The sequence below is a fragment of the Mytilus californianus genome, unplaced genomic scaffold (assembly GCF_021869535.1).
Source record: "Mytilus californianus isolate M0D057914Y unplaced genomic scaffold, xbMytCali1.0.p SCAF_7, whole genome shotgun sequence".
NCBI lineage: Eukaryota > Metazoa > Mollusca > Bivalvia > Mytilida > Mytilidae > Mytilus > Mytilus californianus.
The window spans coordinates 87,804,716-87,819,504 of NW_026262723.1; the positions used below are offsets into that span (position 1 = coordinate 87,804,716).

The following is a 14,789-nucleotide window of genomic DNA, read 5'->3' on the forward strand; positions in this document are numbered from 1 at the left end:
CAAACAAAATCATAATTAAATTTAATTTTAGTTCAATTAAGGACAAACGACTTCAGTTATAATAAATCTAGAACAAAATTATTTTCAAAACGGTAGACAATTTTAAAATTTAATGAATAAAAATCTTGATCTTTTTGTAAAATAATTCGCATTAGAACAAAAAAAAAGTTACAGAACTTTTTTTTATTTTAGATTTTCGAGTAATAGGAAAACTTAAATGGTTGATCACAACTAGAATAGAAAAATAACAAACTGTGGTATGAATGCATGTATTATAGTACATATGTTCATCCATTAAGTAAGTCGCTCATATTTGAATTAAGCCAAAATTTCTCCAGATCAGAAAATGAAAATAACATTTTAAATTTTTTTCTGAATTTGCCTTCATCAGGACAGCTCATACTCAAAATTTTAAAGCAGAGGATGTAAAAAATTGGAAACTATATAAAAAGCCCTGCAATTTGTAATTTTCATCTTTTTCATGTAAGGCACCGATAATTTTCATTTTTTGGGTGATGTTCTCAGGACATTTGTTTTCAACAACATGCAGGAGCAAAAAATACTTTTTGAAACTCAATGTTGAATTTGTTTTTTTCCCCTAAATTTCGATGGAAATTGTTTTTTAACTTCCTTTCTGAATTAATTCATTTTCGTGAAATTTAGAATCAAATCAACTTAAAACAACTTATTTAAATACCCTCCCCCTTTTATACAATGTGGTCGGTGTAGAACAGAAAAAATAAAGTTCACAATGTAAACTGCAAGTTTCAAATTTTTAGGAGAAAACTGATTTTTATTTGTATGTTATACCACCCGATATTGTTTTTATTCTTTTCTTTCCGTAAGAGTGCATCTGTTAATTTTTCTTAATTAGTCAAAACAAACATAATTGATTGATTAAAGTAAATTTCTAACGACCATATTGATATATATTTGTGGTAGGTCACGCGATTTTAATAACAATAAAGTCACTGTCGATGAAGAGCGTGTAGCATGTGTAGGTGTGAGTTATTGGGAGGAACCCCATGTCGTGTGAGGTCCTGATGGGTGCCGCAACATCAAATATCGACATGCTGTCTGTAAAGCTGCTCAAATTCTTTGAAACTTTTTGATTTTATTTTCTCGTAGCTGGATTCCATATCGTCTTGTTTATATTCCTTTAAGTAGCAATTGATTTTAATTAAGTTGACAAACAAATGCCAATCATAAGGGTATCTTCAAAGGCAAAAAGAGAACTCAATACATTATCATGTTTTACTTGATATTTCTTTTCCATTTTATATATATATTTATATAATATTAGATAACTAAAAATGGCAACATAAATATTGCACGCGATCTGGTTAAAAAGGCATGTTTCCGCACGAAACTTCGTCTTCACTATATCATAAAGCATGTTATTTTATCAATACATTCTTTATAGCATATCATGCTTATTTAATATTTAACACAATGTCTATTTCTTATTTATCAAGGGTGGTACTGTAGAAACAGAAAGAAAATGAAACCATTTCGGTTTTTTCCCGTAAATTAAGCGGGAGATGTATACCAAAAGGGAGAATCAAAACTCGAAGAGAGAGGGACGAATCATTGCAAAAAAAAAAAAAGACACAGAACAGTCTACAAATGGTTATTTTCATACACAAAACACTACATAAAAAACTAAAGACTGGGCAACACGAACCCCATCATAAACCGGGGTAACCGTTAAACAAAAATAATGATAAATTTTGTTCTTATGTTAGACTATGCTGTCTGGGTATTTGATATATCCTTTTGTCGTAGAAACACAGTGCGTAAAAATACGTTTAGACTGTCATGCTAAATGTGTGCATGTGTGGATGCATCAGACTGAATAATAATACTTATTTATTTAGATTTAACAAACTAGTAAATGTTAAAATATTTTCAATTAGGATTTTTTTGTTGGAGTGATTTAATATATCAATGAAAACAGACGCATTTAATAAAATTGGTAAATTTAAGATAATTTGCTTCCAAATAACTTGACGGTAATTTTAAAGTTGAGTTATTGTGTTAAAAACAAAAGATAATATAACTAAACATTTATACAATTATTTAAATTGTGTAACATCTACATACAGTATTTATAGAAAATTTAAGAAATCCAAGACAAATATTATAAAATCATTTTGGTCAATATGGTATCACTTTATATATATTCAACTTTTCTGGAATTATTTTTGTTCACAAACAAAATATTGTTTAAAGTCAGTGTTGTTGATTCAAAATGAAATTCTCATTCGTAAAAATATTATTTTTCAAAATACCATTTTTCTTGATGATGTATTTTTGCTTTTGCATCAAAAATTGTTTATAATTAATAACTGAGTGAAGTACTTTTACTCTCTTTGATTGGCTTATCAAATTACTATCGTCATTGTGGGCGGAGTTATGTGACTGTTCTTTACACTTGTCATTAATGTCGTCCTATCAGAAGCGACTACTGTAGTGTTACTTTTTACAGTAGGGGACAATATAAGATCGGTTGACAAAACAAAATCATCAGTGTCTCGATAATTTTAGTTTTGGACATTTACATCTGTGAACATTGTTTTCTTAAAATTAAAGTTGATGTGCAATATGAGTGATTCGGATGAGAGTAGATCCCCAGGGCAACCTTCCACTGAACAATTATTAGATGCAGTACGAGGTGCCGACCCATCAGATGCTAAAGTTGTTGATGTGGATGTTAAATTTCCCAAACAAATTCAGGATGCAGTGTCACAGGTGCTGAAGGGTTACGACTGGTCTTTAGTTCCTATGCCACAACGAGGACCAAATGGTGAAAAACGCAAACCACATATAAAAAGACCTATGAATGCATTCATGGTATGGGCCCAGGCTGCGCGGAGAAAGCTTGCAGACCAGTATCCACATCTTCACAATGCAGAACTCAGCAAAACTCTGGGAAAGTTGTGGAGGTTAGTACTAATGTTGTTTAAAGAATGAAAAGAATTAGATCACTATTATGTATTTGATTCGATTTTTGATAATACATGTATTTTAAAAGATTTATTCACATTGTTGTAGATTATTCTTAATTTTGATTTTGATTGATGAAAGTTTTAGAAATACGTGTCGTGCGAGGGAAAATTAATCAAATCATTTTTATGATTTTAACGTCTTTGTTTTTCCGTTGACTTCTAAATTTGAGGGTTAAATACCGTTGGTTCGACATCAATGACCTACTGAAAATCACAGGTACAAGACGAGATTTTTTTTAATATATGTATATATTCTGAATACTCTTTATTCAGTATATATACATAAGTCTTGTACCTGTGCTGAAAATGCAAAACGGGAACTGGTCAATAGCTTAAACTCGTAGTTTGAATTATACAAATTTAGGGCTAGATAAAATTTTACGCCACATTCAATTACAAGGTGATCTCTGTCACATACACTTAAAAAAAGAAATCTTTTATAAAACCAGTTTTCAATTAATCTTAGAACCGTAATGCATGAAAGTGAAAGTGTGTAAATTGTATGTCAGCTAGATGCTCTGCAGACGACACAATTAATGTGGTCAAATTAATTTGTCATCGCTCCAATGGTTCGTTATTAAAATGTTAAATCTTGAACCACAACAACATGTTCATATATCATAAAGGTGTACTTAGTTACCTTTAACTCGTTGCAACCAAATCAAATTTGACTCTTGGATAAAAAAAAATGAGTAACCAGTCGATGGAAATAGAATGTCGAATTCTCGAGCAGACTATTTTGTAAATATTCCCATACTTTCAAGATGTACCACAACATTTCGTGTTCAGAATCTCCTTAAAGTCATTGTAACATTACTAAAGTTATTTCCGTTTTACAAGAGCAGGAAGACATGGGAGCTAATCCACTTACAACGGTACACATTAATTTAGAGGGCGATAGGCCTACGGTATAAAAGTAAACAAAATTCTTTTTGATGATTAGAGAAAAAGAGCATTCAGTCCATATATCAAAAACTGAAAATACTCAAAAATCAAGTCTTATGTCCTGGGCCTGTGCAAATTACAGGAGAGTGCATGTCTTGGCAGTTACAAATATGATCAATGCCCTTCCCAATGCGACCTGTAGTTTTAGTAAAGCTTTAACCACATTTTGCATGTACTTTTAGTCACATTTATTGGCAAGGTCAGACTAAAATTAAGAGTAATTACAAAATCCCTCAAACAAGGAAACAGTCAAAAAAACCAGTCAATCAATATGGTTTACCATCAAGCTGCAGATTTAGATTATTAACGTCATAGAAGGCGATGGTATATTTTTATAAATTTCCTTGTTTATACAACTTGTACATGTACAGACCACATTTGACGACACGTGAATAATGTTCTTAAATGGTGCGTTTTTCATGTTACAAATTTTCTAAAGTTTTTATAATTTCATTCTGATATTCTGCCTATATTCTTGATGAAATAATAATCATAGAATGTTTGTAGGAATAAAAAATAAAACAGACGAAAATTTTACCAAAAAGTCGTAAATTAAAATGAAGCATTAATATTCGAATTTTTTTTCTCTGTCAAATAGCCAGTAAGAGATGCTCCGATCGCTTCAAATTTGTTTAGTGTATTTGAATAAGAATATCCGTTAGTAAACACTAGCTTATCATTAACGACTATTTGATACTGGATAAGTTGATAAGAAATCGATTGTTTAAACAAACTTTGTTGACAAACGGTTTACTTATCAAAAAATCAAAATTTCAAGTTTGTTTTGGACAAATTTTCTTGTAATACGGTGTCAATCATATTTTCCTAATCTATCAATGTTTATAAAGATGTGCAGCTATTATTTATACCGTAGACAGGCTAGTAACGTGACATGTTCGGGACAGTTTGGCCGTAAGCCTACATTGCCTTTTATCTTATGATTTATTATGGAACAAGTCAATAATCGCCAAGTGATTGATCCATACTCTTGACAACTAATGGTGTGATAAAATATAATATTTTCACACATATTGTCTCCCTCCTTTTAACAAATGGTCGAAATTACAGATAAGGGTACACAAAGTTAATTTTTTGCTCTTAGGATTCGCTCGTAGCTATTTTTTACGGACGAAGAAAAAAATGTCACAGCATTTCGTCGCAGCCTTGCTCAAATATTGTAGTTAAAGAAAATATTTTAAAAAGTACACCTGCTTCTATAATAATCAATTGTGAGTTTTATTATTTTTCCTGTTTATAAGCAACTTTTTGTTTTACAATTATAAATCCCAAATCAGTCTCCGGTATTCACCACTTAAGGCTTTGAAATTGTTATCAGACATGAAAATTGGCCGTTCAGGCGTCTTTTGGTTACACTTTAAAAAAAACTTTATATTTAACTGTGTGGCTATTGTTAGTCGTGTGTGTTGATAAAAAAAACTTTGTACTGAACACCACGAAAGAGGCTAAAATTAATACGTGTGTAGGACGGTTGGCCAAAGCAACGCTGAAATATTCTTTTAATGACAATATCAATATTTATATTATTGATACTGATGGTATTTGTAGTTCCAAAGTATATGCATTTTGTGGGGGAGTTGTTCTTACCATGAAGTAGTCTATATTGTTATTTTAGTACATATTTATCATGATGCGGTCATAATGGACTATTTCCGGTGTAAATACTACTTCAATGTCGTGATTTTCACAGTTTTGGTGGGATAAGACCACAACTGACAGACGGAAATTACTTTCTTACTTTATTGTACATTTTTATTATTTTCATAAAGGTCAAGGCTCTTGACCGGAACCTGCGACCACTCTCAGTTCATAAAATTTTATATTTCATGTTTGACATTTCCCACGATATGAGCATTCATTTGTCTAAGATCTAATTTCTTAACACGATGAAAATAGATATTTTCCCATTCACATTAACAGCTCGAAGTATATATTTTACAGTTTGTATATTTAAGTGAATTATCCTTTAAAATACCTTTAAATGCATGAATTTTCAAGAGAAAAGACACGAATTTATGACATCTAATACCCTTGCAATGATTGTCCGGACATTGACACTACATAAGTACGCGTTTGAAGTATATATCTTAATGATATTTAATTGCTTTAATTTTTAAATCAGCATATTCTTATAACTTAAATTGGTAAAGCTAAATACACTATAAATTAAAACAAAAGTGACGAATCTAAAAATCACATCAAAATGTCAAGTCAAGAAACTGATATCTGAAACAAATGATATAGATAAATTATCAACATTGGCGATGCATATGTCAAAATGTTTGACAAGATATATATTTCACAAAATTGCATGTATAATTTGATGTCAGTTACTGACATTTTATGCAAACTTAATAACTAAATCCATCTACTGAAATATATGCATCATAAAGTTAAAATTCAATTAAAGAATACAGTTATGATTAATGTGTAATAACTTTCAAGAATAAATTTTAATATCTTTAAATTCACAAATTCATACAGACATATGGAAACTTTCATGAGTATAAAAATTAAATTTGTACTTGTATTAATGTTTAATATCGAATACATGTATAGTATCGACATAGGACATTAATTTATCCATTTTTATTCACCGCGTTTAATATTTACCAAAAACTTTGCTGTACTCTAAGACAAATTTTCTTGCTATAGGTTTATAAACACCAACTTTGTAAACATTAAAAACGACCAAATGTAATCATATAGAATTAAACTGTTTTAACACTATCACACGAATATCCATTAATTTTAATAAATTTTTATTTTTTGTACAAATAAATTATTTACTAACTAAAAACTTTTCAATTACAGATTGCTGAACGAGGAAGAAAAGCGACCATTTGTCGATGAGGCCGAGAGGCTCCGAGTTCAACACAAAAAAGATTACCCAGACTACAAATATCAACCAAGGAGAAGGAAGCCTTTGAAGAGTGCTAATGGTGGTACTGCAGAAAACAACAATATTCCACCCGGCATCATGTTTAAAAGTAATACTTGTTTGAGTGGAGGGTCCCCAGTTGGTGCAAGTGACGGTGATTGTTCCAGCGACTGTTCTAATAACCCTAACGGACCACCTACACCCCCAACCACACCAAATCAGTTCATGAAATGTATGGCAGATCGAATGAGACCAAGAAACGTTGCAGGTAATTATACGTTTGTTAATCTTAAATACTTCATGAGCTATTAGTAAGATTTTAATGGAATTACACATATTAAGGAAAACTTATAATATCATCAAATTACTTGAAAAATCAAATAAGAAAAAAATAGATTTATTTTAAATCTGAAGACAGTCTTTATGTTTAAAAAAAACTTCATTTCCACAAGCAAATTCTCTGTTAGGATTATACATAATGATAATATTTCATATGCACCACAAAATAAAAATAAAGGAGATGTGGTATAAACGTCAACAGGGACAGCAACTCAACAACACAAATATGGGACATCTATAGATAGATTTACCTGCAAAACTATTCTTTTTTCTAAATTAAAGCTTTTAAGGTTTGCATGCATATGATAAGTTTGTTTTTCCAATGGGCTAACATGAAACATATCTTGATGTTTTCTCTCTCTTTTAGGTCAACCCATAGATTTCAATCCTTATAACGGAGATGTCCCAATAATTGACAGTTTCCCAGATGCAGAAGAGCTTGATCAATATTTTCCACCTCAGTACAATTCCATGTACGGTCAATCATCCGTCCCATGTACCACATCAACATGGTCTACAACAAACTATCAACGAATCAATGGAAATTTGTCTCATTCATCTTACCCGGCGGCACCGAATACTGATATTTCATCACCGTATGACTTATCAAACCATCCGTCCCCAGTAAATAGCTCCCAAAATATGCATAGTCCATCATACCAAAGTACCACAACCGATTGCAAATACCAAGACGAAGACAGAAACACGACAATCAAGTTAGAACCCGCCCGTCAAAGACAAAACCCAAGACAATTCGATACTTATGACGTCTCGCCACCACCTCCACGTTATCCCGTTGAACATACAAATTATTCATCCGCGTCACCAAATTCATATCCACCAACCACAGCGTCCGGTTCACCTACATATCAGTACCTGGGCATTGCTCGTCAAATGTACAATCCTGCCATTCCTGTAGCCGTTCCTGCCGACCAACAGTGGAACAGGTCATATACATAAACAATCAAAACAATTACATTTTTGTTGATATTCATTGTTACAAATATTTATTTTTAATTGTAAAACTATCCATTGCACAGTAAAGAGGAATGATTGAATAATTATGTTGCATAAGATGCGCGAGTGATTTTGTAGTATTTGTGTTTTGAAATGTGGTAGCTTCTACAAAGTAGTGGCGTCATTATTTATTTTCTATAATCAAAATTATTTGGTTTTATGAGGCATATTGTCTGTATTCATCCAATTTTTATGATTTGTAAATCCATTGAAATGTAAGCAAGTCTTTGGTGCTATCCACACGGAAGGTCTATCCACACGGAAGGTCTATCCACACGGAAGGTGGTGCTATCCACACGAAAGGTCTATCCACACGGAAGGTGCTGTTTGTGAATATCAGTAATGAATATTTAACATGTTTTGCTTTATTAACTTATACGCTATCAGTATTTGAAACACCATAAGCTTTAATTACATGTCGTTTGTTGTGAAATGAAGCTCTGAGCCAGATCTCGATCAAATGTATGATAGTTATAGATTTTTTAAAAATATTTTCTACATTTTGATACATGTAAATGTCTGTAAATAATATGTTTATATAAGAATAAAAACATGAACTTTGAAATGGATTATTATTATATTGTTTTATACAATGATCATCGCTAGGTAGTTTTCAGGTATCTATTCTCGCCCTTCTCCTCAGCTGTATATGAATTTGTATTTGGTCAGTATATTTGATATTTTGGTATTGTTTTGGTACTTCACGTTAATTAGGGCATTCATATATCCCTTCGTAAAGTATACAAATCAAGGAGAAGGAAATAAATGAAGATGGCTACTATAATCAACAGCATTTCACCTAGCATTATGTATTAGGCATTTCGTGTTTATGGTAGATCTTTGGTAGACTCTCTTTACTTTTTGTCTTTTAAATCTTTACAAATAGTACATACAGTCTGTTGTCAGATTGTGATACCCTTTGAATGCTTTTATCTGGTTTGATAGCTATTTCGTTGACGTAAATACTTTTACTAAAAATTACAGAAATCAAATTTCGCTTGAATCCAAGATGTGTTTCCTTCTGCAAATAAAGTCTTAGAAAGCTCTACAAGAGATATGTCTTTCCCCACTTAATTAATATTTTCCCCACATGCTTGATTCAAAACAATTCATTGTTTATGTAAACATATCTTGAAATTATTTCATTTGAAAATGTTACTATATTCGCAAAAATTACACATGATGTCTTGTTGATGCCTTTGTTGCTTCCGAACAAAATACAGAAGGACCAAACCACAGAGTAATCAGTAGAATCTATAGATTACAGTTAACCATGTACATACGACAAGGCTGTCTTATAAACATAATGCATTTCACCTTGATAGAAAAATAAGGAGATGTGATTTGACTGCCAACGAGACAACTAACCAATAGAAACCAAATGACGTTTATGTAATTATAACCATATAGTAAGCGATAAAATAACTCGAAATAACAAAACGTGAAACAGTTCAAACGAGAATACCAACGGCCTGATCGTTACATTTATTTTATAAAATAACACACGAGGCAAGTAAGTGAAGTTTCCTTGAACCTGAAACGCAATTGACTGTTATGCAAGTGTGAGCTTTGCTGCCTTTAAACTTGTTTCAACTCACTACTTTCATTTACAGAGAACCTGAATCATGGACAAGTATGACAGTTAATCATTAAAGTGTTCATGTGATACTCGATTAATGCGAGTTTTTACTAGATATTGTACAGAATTAGATATGGGCCTTGGTGGCTTTTTTAGTATACCTTGAAAGTTTACACGTTTGATATTCCCTTTTTGATATTACTTTAATACGAAGAGAAGACCTTGAGGATATATTACGATTAAAGATCTACTTTTAACATTTAAATAAAGTTACATGAAACTGATTTTCTTACACATGACACGTGTTACTGGCATAACTTCACCAGGTAAGCTAGAGATTAAATGAAAAGCCAAAAAATACAAAATGTCAGGATAGCATTATACCATGAAATATAAATAGAACATATAAGATGCCCAAGGTATTAGATGACTTATAAACTGGAATTGTTCAATCTAAAGACATCAAAGAAATCGAGACAGTACCGAAAAACTGACTTCTGATTTGAATAAGTTACTGAGGAATGGGGCGGAGTTAAGATTTAACATTAACTGGGTGGTTGGTACTCTCGGGAACTGATAGTCCATCAGCAGTGGTAAAACCATAATACTGATTTCCGTATGCGAGGCATCCATTTCTGGAGTACACTTCATCCAGTACGCTTCAGACTAAAACTTTGAAAGCTAAATATATGAAAAGTTTGTTTGAGAGAGTTCTAGCTTTATTTTAAGAAAATTACATTGTTTATGCGTTGAAAACTAAATATTTTTAACTAATCAAATCAGACCATAAACACTGGCTTCTTGATTACTGATATGCTCTGGGATCAGTAATGGTATCGACACGCAGTGAGTGCAAAACATGTATGATACTGATATATACATGTATCTGTGCGCAGCTTTAGTTTGAGTATAGTTAAATGATGTATTAACAGCATATTGGACCAGCTTTAAATTGTCTACACCAAGTCATCAATATAAAAGTCAATTATTTCTTCTGTTGATAAATCTGGTTAAAACTACATTGTCTACACCACCAGACACTGGTTATTAATGTAATTGTCAATGAAAATTACACATAATAAAAATGTACGTTTGGATTCACCTTCATCAGGAAAGCTCAATCCACAAAAAGAAAAAGAAAAAAAAAGACATGGATGTATGACTACTTAAATTCGTGAGGAGCTTATCACCAAAAGGAACATAAACACAATAGCTTAATCAATCTAAGGCCAACTTTGCTTGAGGGAATTTCTGCTAATAAACCTGGCTTAAACAACTACATGTACAAGTATATACTTTTAATTGAAGTTGTCTACACAAGTTCTTTAGTATAATATTTAATTACATGTTTTCTTATGCTAATAAACCTGGCGTAAAGATCTACTTTCCTTTAAAAAATTGACGATGCCAAACCATGAATTGTTTCTCCTGTTGATTGGTCGTTTATCAAGCACAATTTAACTCTGAAGCAAAATAAACAACACCATTACTAGATTATGTTATGATTTTCAAAAGAGTAAATTTTTATTTCGAAGCTATAAAGATAATACCTTTAACCAGAAATGGGTGCAGTCAGTGTTTTTGTGGTATTGTTATAAAGTATGTATAATAAATTGTTTGTCTTTTATGCCTGGGCAACACAAACCGCTATAGCGACCAAATTGATAATGAAAAATGAACATGAAAGGAAAAGGGGACAGGGAAGTGACACAAAAAGGGAAGAAATATTAATTGCCACAGGAAATATATGGAGAGTTTTAGTAGGGTCGAAAAATACAGCCTCACTATAGGTCCTTTTTTTTGTTTTATCTTTATTAACTATAGGTCCTAATGAACCAACTTTAAACGAATGATGCTGGAGGTACTAAATCACAGTAAAATCGCGTGAGATACTCTCCTAATACGGGGTGCTTAATTTGTCCATTCTGCACAACCACGGACTACAAAAGATAAACTGGGTCAAATATATTTACATTGGGGGACGTTGTCTTTGGGGTTTTCAGTTAGCTACTTTAAAAAAAGGCATTTTTATTCATCGTGTGTTATTTGGTTTCTGACTCATTGATGTTAACCCATACATATCTATTTTAATAATACACTACTTATTAGTACAACTATACCAGACAGTAACTGCACACGTGCAAGTCTTTCAATCTAATTAAAATATAGAACTCTGATTTCGTTATACTCATATGGAGTATAACGAAACCAGAGTTCTATATTTTAATTAGATTGCAAATCTTTGTGATATCTTAAACAAAACAATTTAACTTGGAGCAAAAATTCAGATCCTGCTATGACAAAACACTCAATCTGGCACTCTGTCATAAAACTTAACCCAGTCAAAGAGTACTAAATGTGTGCTTGAAACACCAAATACAGTGATTTGATTGGTTAATTTGCCCAAGTCCGAGTTCGAAAATCTTATTCAAAAGTTCTATATTAGAAAGAAATTTTACCTAAAAAGTAACCTTATCATGAGCAGCATATGAAAAAAACCTGCATGTATATATATTAAGTTACGTTTCAGATGATTGTTTTATTCATAGCCAACATACTTATTTGTCGTTTCTAAACTTTTCGCTTTAATGAAGAACAATAAAAGAAGCGCTACGTACGGTTATCGTAGAAAAATCGAGGAAGAATCACTGAATGGATTAATTTGAACGTCTGTTTCTCAAGTTATTACTGTTGTACTAATGAATACTTTTAAAATGACTATAAATTTTTTTTTTAATCTTTTAATCAAACATTTCAGTTGAGAGTCTTTGAGTTACTGACCAAGGGTTGTTACTTTGGTGCAAATTGTACCAATTGATAATTTTTTTATTTACAAATACACAATATACACAAATATACAATTCCTTTGTATAATTGATGCTTATTAAGGCAAGAACTACACATAAATTGTGCGATCAGAATTCAATAATGTCATATTCTTCGGAATGATAAAATCCGATTGATTTTTTTAACTTACTGCAGTAGACATTTTCCATGCAGGTGACAAAGTTGTTTCAATAGATTTGTTCAAAGTAATGGTGGTACTTTCCTCAGAATGTTTATATGTATAAATAGTTCAAAACTAAAATCAAACATTTTTCAGTTCTGGTGAAAAGTTGTTACGTTGGTGGAAATACAAAATAAACCAACTAATATGGTTTCTTAGGTATGCCATTTCACCCATTGGAATGCAAGGAATATTTTCCGTCCCCAGTGCTGATGATACCCAGGAGCAATCATATTTTAGAAAAAGATTCACAATAGAATACAGACCGTCCTTACGTTTGTCAAATTGTATGGCTGCTACTGGTATGTCTAAGTCATACAATCTATTCGATTAAAAATATAGCTTAGGTACACCTCTTGTTCAATAATTACAAGAAATAATCCGAGTACAGGGATATATAGATAGAACTCGATTGCCACTATAAATTTGATTAATTGAAGCCCCATTTTAAGAAGCCGGAACGTTTATGGTCAATCAATTCAAATTATTTCGTTATTTATGCTAATAATGAGTTGAAACCGGTACCACAACAGGAACCCTTTCGATAAACTCCTGATGGCGACAATAAAACCTCTGAAAATGGCACTTCTTTCATACAACTATAACTCTGTGTGAGTATGTCTTTCAATAGAGATTAGCTCTTTTAATCAATACGAAGTGATATTTTGTGATTAAACCAACAAAGCAGTAGAACTTTTCGTCAAGATTCCATCAGACATTTGCAATTTCATAAATGATTTCTTGAAAAATACCATGAGAAATCATATTTCGAAGGTCTAAAAATGACAGTTACGATTGAATTAGATTTTAAAGAAAATCTAAGCATTCAATTTAGTAACCATTTTATCATTCTGGACGACATGACATCTGTGCACGAACAAAGACACAGTAAATATGACAAAAAAATAATTATTCAACAAAAAATGTCGTAATTGGTATTATATTTTTTTTATTGCACATTTTTTATAATCCATCATAACAAATTTCATTATCGTTCGACATAGCAATTATGAATGTAATCATAACGTTTAATAATCAAAGGTACATTTACATATTTATATTTTACCTAAAACAATAATCACCACCAAGTATGACATAAATAGAATTAGTATTTTTTCAACCTTCACATTTTTGCAAGTGAACAAAAAGGAAATGAAGTCAGACCAATGAAAATAGACAAAACATGTAAAATCGGAAGTAACACGGAAAAGTCAAGGTTGTAAGGTTTGGTTTAGAGGTTGATCCTTCTCCCATGTATACTACATAACATCAATCTATTTTACAGCTATTCTGTCAGTTATTAAATTTGATCATCTTGCACACCTATTTCATTATCAATAATTTTATAGATACACAGTGTACATGTTTTTTCTGTAGTACATGGTGTTACCAATTTTTTATGCATTGTTGACAACGTGTCGTATACACATGTGACAGTTTCAATAAACAACTCGTTGATTCATATACATGAACATCTTTACAGTATATCGACCGTCATGTTTACATGTCTTAAAAAGTCCGTTCTGTTTTGTTAAATTGTTTACAACTTTTTAACTTTTTTCCCTCAAAATAACACTCTTAAGATCTTCATATACATGTGCATCAATGAAACATCCTAGAAAATTACTTTAAATCCTGACAAGCACAATGTAATTGCTATCACAAAGACCAAAAAGTCGATAAGATACAACCATACTTTGCATGATCATTCATAACATGTTGATAGGACAAATTGTTTAGGAGTTACCATTATTTACGACTTAAAGTAGGAACCACAGATCATGAATATATATAGTAAGGCAAATTTCATCGTAGGCTTCCTAAAGCGGAACCTTAACACCAGTTCCAAGTCCATCAAATTACAGGCATTCAAATATCAGGTCAGACCATCTCTTAAGTATGCCTAATTTTTGTAGAACCCATACTTACAACACGACAAATACACCATTGAAAGAGTCCGCCAGAGACCAGCAGCTCGTTACATAACTGATCAAT

General features: G+C 31.7%; 1 protein-coding gene across 3 annotated transcripts; it reads left to right on the top strand.

The window, feature by feature from the left end:
* Window positions 1-2,468: 2,468 nt before the first annotated feature.
* On the top strand, window positions 2,469-8,773 carry LOC127707826 (transcription factor SOX-9-like). Of its 3 annotated transcripts, none has more exons than XR_007985033.1 (4): window positions 2,469-2,945; window positions 6,786-7,120; window positions 7,559-8,456; window positions 8,491-8,773. XR_007985033.1 is itself a non-coding variant. In XM_052212576.1 (3 exons), the coding sequence occupies exons 1-3, from the start codon at window positions 2,596-2,598 to the stop codon at window positions 8,149-8,151; spliced, it is 1,278 nt and encodes a 425-aa protein (XP_052068536.1). In that variant the 5' UTR covers window positions 2,469-2,595; the 3' UTR covers window positions 8,152-8,773. The 3 variants fall into 3 exon arrangements, 1 of the variants encoding a protein (XP_052068536.1); XR_007985034.1 differs by having other exon boundaries at window positions 8,512-8,773; XM_052212576.1 differs by having other exon boundaries at window positions 7,559-8,773.
* Window positions 8,774-14,789: the final 6,016 nt, after the last annotated feature.

Bases quoted from the DNA above. Each gene is read 5' to 3' on its own strand.
- LOC127707826 (XM_052212576.1), top strand. From the start codon at position 2,596: ATGTGCAATATGAGTGATTCGGATGAGAGTAGATCCCCAGGGCAACCT. The intron at 2,946-6,785 runs GTTAGTACTAAT...TTTCAATTACAG, and splicing joins ACTCTGGGAAAGTTGTGGAG to ATTGCTGAACGAGGAAGAAA. The intron at 7,121-7,558 runs GTAATTATACGT...TCTCTCTTTTAG, and splicing joins GAGACCAAGAAACGTTGCAG to GTCAACCCATAGATTTCAAT.